This window comes from Oryzias latipes, chromosome 20 (assembly GCF_002234675.1).
Source record: "Oryzias latipes chromosome 20, ASM223467v1".
Lineage (NCBI taxonomy): Eukaryota > Metazoa > Chordata > Actinopteri > Beloniformes > Adrianichthyidae > Oryzias > Oryzias latipes.
Genome location: NC_019878.2, coordinates 17,367,001 through 17,374,569, shown reverse-complemented (window position 1 = coordinate 17,374,569; position 7,569 = coordinate 17,367,001). Strand labels below are relative to the sequence as shown.

General features: G+C 43.5%; 1 protein-coding gene across 1 annotated transcript; it reads right to left on the bottom strand.

Moving 5' to 3' along the window:
• On the bottom strand, positions 1-5,884 carry LOC101159473 (suppressor of tumorigenicity 14 protein-like). Its single transcript, XM_020712418.2, has 15 exons — positions 5,458-5,884; positions 5,300-5,377; positions 4,929-5,148; positions 4,615-4,757; positions 4,394-4,491; positions 4,191-4,300; positions 3,934-4,067; positions 3,635-3,739; positions 3,043-3,153; positions 2,856-2,969; positions 2,653-2,772; positions 2,397-2,580; positions 2,059-2,330; positions 1,806-1,942; positions 1-637 (listed from the first exon to the last, which is right to left on the bottom strand). Exons 1-15 carry the CDS (start codon positions 5,786-5,788, stop codon positions 470-472), a joined length of 2,325 nt encoding a protein of 774 aa, XP_020568077.1. The 5' UTR covers positions 5,789-5,884; the 3' UTR covers positions 1-469.
• Between the last annotated feature and the right edge of the window lie 1,685 nt (positions 5,885-7,569).

The following is a 7,569-nucleotide window of genomic DNA, read 5'->3' as shown; positions in this document are numbered from 1 at the left end:
ATATAGTGTTTATATGTAGTTGACCTAGATTTTTGTGTGTGTGGGGGTGTTTGTGTGTGTGGGGGTAGGTAAAATAGTAAATGGCACATTTGTGTCTGCATAATGTTTGAAACATTTTTTTAGGGCAGTCTAGCAAAAACTCCACAATAAAAATGATATTTCCTGTACCATCAACTGTAAATTTTAATCTTGCACTGCGATCAAATGCAAACAGCTGAGTGAAAACAAATCAAAATGTAAGAATTGTCTCACAAAATCCAAAAATGTTGCTGTAGTTTGCACATTGGGAGCATGCTGGTGGGTTTGGAGCAGTGAGAATGAGCTGTCTTGTTCGGCCCTTTTGAAAGGTCTCTTTAAACAGCCTGAAAGCATTACTGTGCGGTTATGACACTAATCGGTGGACAAATGTCAGGGCAGAAACAATCATCCCGCGTGCTCTCATTTTTCTTCATGACTTGGTGCAGCACTGTCAAACCTGCCCTTTAGTCTGCAGCCGGATCCAGTCAGTGAACTTTACCACCTGTGTATAAACTCCGGGACGGTTTTGCCGCGCGCAGCCTTCCCCCCAGCTCACAATTCCGGCCAAAAACCATCGCTTGCCGCGCTCCAGACACACCAGCGGACCTCCTGAGTCACCCTGAGGGCACACACACACACACACACACACACACACACACATAGACTTTGAGGTGTCCTTGCAAACATCTAGGAAAATAAATACCCCATGATTTCCTTAAAAACCCGATTGAGTTTTAAAGAAGAGTAAAAGCCAGTCATGCATTTAATGCATAAACTCTAATATTAGGCTAAAAGCAGGATTAGCACAAGTTTAAAGGCGACACACGTTACAGTGGGATTTGACAAACTGAGTTTGAGTCAGCAGCGTAAATTTGAAAAAGTGCACCACAACTTTCTTGCATTTCCCGAGCAAACAAATTGAAATGGCGATGTTTGGTCCTTTTAAAAGCCCACTCCAATGAAAATGGTGTTTAGGGGGTGTTTAACAATTTCTTGTGGCGTTTTTCTGATCATGAAGGGCATATATAAAGCTGAAGCTTAAATTAGCATTTCAAAGTATTATTTTCTTCAAATCATTGTGAATCACGAGCCGTTTGAAGTTTAAGAAGAGCTTATTGGTGATGTAGAAAATATGCCGGGCGTGCCACAAGCTCCCCACTTTGCTCCATTCTGATACATCCACTTGTAGATGACTGGATTCATGTATGTCTTTGGTTTCCTTGTCTAAGCATCTGGCTCAGAACTAAATGGCTGGATTAATCCAATATTGCTCACCAATTCTGGTGCACTGGTAATGTTGGGTTATAGGTGTAAGCGGCTGTAACCTAATATGAGGGTGTGTAAACAGAGAGCTCTCAACAATGGATAGTGGAACTACTGCCACTCTGCAGTATGTCCTAGAAAACAACACAGGGCTTTTTTTTTAAATTTTGCATAAAAATGACATAATAATAAATAAAATACCACTGGGAATGCTTTGAAAAGAGATCAAAAGTTGATCTATTAAAGGCACCAAACTAAAATCCAAAGATTTAATAAACAGTTACATAAATGAAGGGCAAGAGATTTGAGGAAACTGAAAACAAAACATTAAAGATTTTAACAAATATTTTGCACAATGAATAAAACTTTCAAAGAAAACAGTTCTTTTAATACTCTCACATCCTAGCTTGGTAAAGAAAGAGATTTTTTTTTTAAATGACCAATTGAACCCATAAAAAATGTAGATATAAAAAGCATACCTTTAAGTGTAGTTGAGTGTTTCTACATATAAGCGACACACATACCTGGCAGGCGTCCACTCCTCCCTGCAGGTTCCCAGCACACATCATCCTGGGAGTCACAGCATCATCATAGAGCTTGTTACAAGTCTTCCTGTTAATTATCTTAACTGAGGCCTCTTGTAACCGAGAAGCTAATTCACCTGCATTAATTAAAACGCACACAATAAAAATATGTAAACGCCAGGTTACTTTAAAAAAACCCTCTAAAGGAGTCATTTCGATGTGTTGTTTTTCAGTGTGTTTGGGCGTCACGTACCGTCCTCCATGAGAACCCCCCAGCCTGTGACGTAGCAGCTCGTTCCCGTGGTAAAAGTGTGCGAGGATGCAGGAACACACACAGGCTGCACCAGGTCACTGAAGAACACCGGAGCACTGAGCTCAAGGAGAGCGATGTCGTAATCTGATGTGAACTGGTCATATTGTGGGTGGAGGAGGATTCTCCGGATCAGCCTGGTGGCTGCTCCGTGGTTTCCCCTTGCCATCACTCGCATCCCCATGTAAGCTCGCCACGCATGCGGGTCTGAGTATCTGCAGACACAAGGATCTCACTATTCACAGGTTGACTGTAAAGAGAGTTTTTGGAGTTATTCTCACTTGATGGCATCAGAGTCCTGAAAGCAATGAGCTGCAGAGATGAGCCAGCGGTTGGAGACCAGTGTGGCTCCACAGACGTGGCCGTAGCGCTCCATCTGCAGGCTGACCTGCCAGGGCCACGAACCTGCCAAGGCATCAGACCCTCCCACTATCTTAGCCCGCTTCTTGGGTCTGGTGCCACATCCTTGGAGATCAAAGAGGAAATGAAAGTGAGAGCTTTTCTTAAAACAACAATTCTGTGAAGTTTAGACCTTACCACAGCGCCGCTCATCGGAACCATCAGAGCAGTCTTTAACTCCGTCACACTCAGGGTTGACCTTGCTCACACACTTTCCATTGCCACATTTGTAGTTGGAGGGGGAGCAGCTCTTCACATCTGAAAAATGGAGAGAAAACATCAAACTAAACTTTTGTCCATCTTCTAGTCAAGGCAGAAACAGTGCTGTCATGAATGCTCACACGCTCTGGTACAGTTGAGCTCATCGCTGCGATCTTTGCAGTCAAAGATGCCATCGCACACGGATGACTTGGGCAAACAGACCTTGTTGGGACAAACGTGGGAACATTTACTTCCTGAAAAACAAACGCAAAAAACCCAAATGAAGCAAAAAGCAAGCATGGAGGCGGGATAATTGTGTGAGCTCACCGCAGGCTCCCTCCTCGCTGCTGTCTGCACAGGTGCTCTGACTCAGGCACTGGCTGCTTTGAGGTCTGCACTGGCCGTTCACACACAGGACTTCCCCCGGCCTGCAGGATGCTACAGGTTTCACATGAGCACACGAAACAGGCAAATCTGGCTTTAGCTTCACAATTACCAGCACATTGTTAGTCAGCACTTTTTTTTTAAATCTAAAAAGTCACACTGTAAAACTAAAGGACTTTACTTAAGATGTCATTTTAATGTAAAACTTCACAAAAAAGAAAAAAATAATTTTCCAAAGACATTTATCTGGATAACAGATTGTTCGTTAAAGTTCTTCATGTATCAATAATTTTGACACTATTAAACTTGATCATTAGTTCTTATTTACAAATTGACTCTAAATGAACTCTGACAGTCATTGTTTTAAGGGTTCGATTTGAAAGCATAATTAAAATATCAACATTTTTAAAAATTGTAAAAAGTTTTGAACTTCTCCATTTTTATGGAGAGGTTTAACACAAACATTTCAACAGAGGTATGGTACCAAAATGTGACCATTTTTTGATTCAGTCTCAAGCTTTGCTGTGTGACTTACAGCATTTAGCCTCGTCCCGTCCATCTGAACAGTCCTTGACTCCATTGCAGACTTTCTTCAGGGGGATACAGCGACCATCTCCACAGCGAAACTGATGAGGACAAGCTGAGGAAGAGGATTTAGAATTAATTTAACCCAAAGTTTATGTCAACACGCACACACAAACCAATTTAAGAATAATTTATTTCAAAAATGAAAAAAATCTGTTGTTGGTTTTCCTTAAAAAAGAATTTAATACCTAAAATTTGGTGTAGAATTACAATCTATGAAATATTCATTATCATAATCATTAGACTTACTGCCTTCTGGAGAGAACGCTTGGTACAGCAAGTGGAAACCACTGTGAGTGAGAGATTCATCAGAGTGAAATTGGATGGAGAGAGGGGAGGAGTACACCCGTTTTTTGCTGCTGTCGGACACAGGATTACACAGTCTGTAAATAAGGACAAAAAAAGAGAAGATAAACCATCTGAATCCTTTATTATTTGTCTCTGGTGCCCTCAGATCTGTATTTAAATTTTGAGTATAATCAGAACGCTTCACGTTTGAGACTCACTTCACGCCACCGATGTCCAGCCAGTCTTTCTCACAGCTGTCAGAGGATGGAGAGTCCTGAATGTCTATCGTCACGATCGTCACAGAGATCAGATATCCTGGCAGTGGCACCTAATAAGGAAAACTCAGATAATCAGCATCTGATATTGAAGTTTGCGGGATTGATTTCTGATTTCTGTAGTTTGACTGTTTGTTTTTGCTCACCCGCAGCGTCCATGTGCAGTCGATGTTTGGCGGATAATAGGAAGGATAGTACGGTGAGGAAATGGAGCCATTCCAAGAGGTAATTGATCCTCCACAACCTGCAGAAGGAGATGCAACATTACAGAGCAATCTCAATGTCATTTTAAATCTAAAAGTCCTTTTCAAACTAAGGCTGCACACTCCAACGGACACTGACAGTATTCCAATTTTCCCTTAGTGACCTGCTTTTGGGACAGCTTGGAAGTAAGCTTTGAAAACTGCTCCATCCCTCTGCCTGCTGAAGGAGAAGGTGACCAACATGACATTGCCAGAGGACATCAACTTCATGACCGGCGGTGAGCCTGAAAGAGGCAGCCCACACCACCTGGAAGAGACCAGCACATTTGCTTGCGTTTGTTTCTTCTGTGATATGGTCAGTTACGGAGTAACCATCTACAAATTGGTAAATGTGAAATTTAGATTTACTTTATTGTCTCTGGCGGGAATTTTACGGAAGCTTTGTCACAAATGACTCAGCCCTTTAAAATGGGTTTACCTGGCAATGATCTTGTTTTGTAGAGGAAGCAGGAAGTCATAGGCAGAGAGCTTGTGGACGCTGCAGCTTCCTGGTGTGGCGCCTTGAAGCGTGAGGACAACCAGGCGGACCATGTGTCCCGATGGCACTCGGAGGCGCCACTGATAGTATGGCTTCTTAGGGCTGACAAGGCTCAGGGTGCGATTGTTCCCAAGTTTAGCATAGAGGTCGAAGGACATTGCTGGATAGAGAAAGTAGACAAAGAACTGAATGAATCGAATGGAAGTTAGAAGAAGGTTGAGAACTTTTCAAAAGTGCAAAGGACTAATTGAAGTATGTTTACTGTAAGCTTCATGTGTAAAGTAGTTTTCTGTGACGACCCATTTCCTCACCTTGGAAGCCAAGCTGCCATTTTCCCCCCTGGATGCTGTTTTGATTTTTCATTTTATCTAATTTATCATCAGACTCATCTTCCAAACCTGCAAATGAATCAAGATGCTCAATTATTTATTTTTTCTGCTTTACATCAATCAACAGGAAGTGCTTTTACCCATCAGTGAGATCATGTCCTCATCTTCCTCCATGAAGTACCGCTGCTCGTTACGGCTGTACCTCTGCACCTTGTTGGTCCCGGGGAGCCTGCGCTCCTGCCTGTCTGGGCTGGACCTCCGGATTTCCATGGCAAAGTTACTGGGAGCGGAGAATTTACTCCAGTAGAAGACTCTGAGCCCATCGGATCCTTCACTGTCAAACAGAGAGCATTCATGGAGTTGCTGTTGGTTAGAAAAGCATGCTCTTAAATCGCACTCTTTTGAGTGTTCTGTTTTGGCACATCTCACCTGAAGGCAGTAATTCCTGAGCGCAGGTGGAAGGAGCTCCATGGAGTGGACTCATAGAGTTCTGAAAACTGTTTTTGTGAAATAAAGACAACATGTCTGCATTTGAAAATTGTTCTTTCACTGTGTTGGAGCTTTTCGTCTGGCTGAATAGGACAGTTTCATCTTTGACTTTTATTGTGATGAACGGTACTTCGATTCAAATAAACCTGTCTGAACTGGTTTTTGGAATAAAAAAATAGAAAGTTTGGGAAATTCCCTTCTATCGGTTGAGGGATTTGAAAATATGCACCTGACCTTTTGCTCCAAAATGCAGACTCTGCCTCCCTTTTGTTTCTGCGCCCTTCTGTCATCCCGGCTTGCCCCACTGCCCTTCCTCTCCCTCTTAACCCCCGCATCAAACACAGGTTGTCCTGCTCTCGGTAGAATCCAGCACACATAGTGGCTGATTGTGTGAAAGCTGCAGAGACAATGTTTTTATTGAGCGCCTGCTCTTCCTCTCACTCTTGCTGCCCGAGCCTCGCTCGGCTCACAAATGGTGCTTGTCCTCAGGCCTGAAAGGACCCTGTCCCTGGGGGTCTTAGGAAATTGCGCTTACACTGTGTACAGCTCCTTTTTCTGCTTAACATAGAGGCGCAGAAGAGAGGAGAGTGGGAAAAAAAGAGGCAGACAAGGGAGGATAGAGGAGATAAAAAGAGAGAAAAGGAATAAATTTAGGGACAAAAAAAGAGATAGTACACAAGAGTTTTAAAAAAATAGGGATGGAATGAAAGCTAAAGAAGCATGGTCAGCTTCAACCAGGAGGAGGGATGAATGATGACAGACAAGCTCAAAGTTCCACTTACATAATGCTTCAAAGCCTGAACCTGCAGGCCGAACTGAGGGGAGGTGGAGTCAGCCAGCTCCAAGGAGAAGCTCAGGTTTGGGAACTCCATACTGCCACCGATGAAGAACACTGAGTGAGGCGGAGCTGGCAGGTAGAGGAAGAGATTTGAGACCGATGTACTGTGTGAGGCCGAGGAGTTAGGAGAGAAACAACCCAAAAAAAAACCTTGGCAGGCGTGCACTCACGTGTTAAGTGGTGGAGAGTCAGTGCAACAGCAGCGGCGAAGGGGAAGACAGGCAGAAGACCTAACAACCATCTCCTCCATGAACAGCAAGCTGGCACCCCCTCCACCCGTTTGTCCACCTGGGCCTCAGGCCTCGTGGGGTGGCTCGGTGACTGTTTGGACTCCCCATTTCCCTTTTAGACATCACTCAAATATCATACCAGCTTGTTTGCTCTCAAGTTCCGATTATCAATTTTACCACAAAGGTAGAAATGATGCCTAAATCAATGAGGAATGGATTTGTAAATTGACTCTTCCCTCTTCAGGGACTCGCTTAGCAACAGACAAAGTTAAGATCTTCCAAAGCATTTCAGGGATTGACAGGGATCTCTGGGGAAGCAGACAAAGCTGGGCAGGAGGGATCTACTTTCCCACGGCCCGGCTTTGCAGTGTCAGTCAACCTGACGTGGACCAAAAAGAAATGTTTCCTTACAGACAGCTGTAAGGATGATTCCAGGAATAACTGGTTCAATTTAGTTCTGAAAAAATGTCTTCCAACAGAAAAAAATCAAAATCTTGACTAAAGAACCAGAACTCTCAGCTGATGATAGAACATTTTATCAATGATGGCTTACCTGTGCTTCTGAGCATCCGGAGTGTTCACGAGTCGAGACACAGTACACCTCACAAGTTCTGCTTTTGGGGAGCGTCCTCATCGCACTGTCTCGTTAAGGTTTGCAGAGGCAATATGCAACAATACCTCAGGCATAAAAACGA

What these genes read in the sequence shown, in the direction of transcription:
- LOC101159473 (XM_020712418.2), bottom strand. Translation starts at nt 5,788, where the DNA reads ATGGAGCTCCTTCCACCTGCGCTCAGGAATTACTGCCTTCAGGTGAGA. An exon ending in CAGCGAGGAGGGAGCCTGCG is followed by an intron (nt 2,970 to 3,042) that starts GTGAGCTCACAC and finishes TTTGTTTTTCAG; the next exon opens with GAAGTAAATGTTCCCACGTT. An exon ending in TTCCGATGAGCGGCGCTGTG is followed by an intron (nt 2,581 to 2,652) that starts GTAAGGTCTAAA and finishes TTGATCTCCAAG; the next exon opens with GATGTGGCACCAGACCCAAG.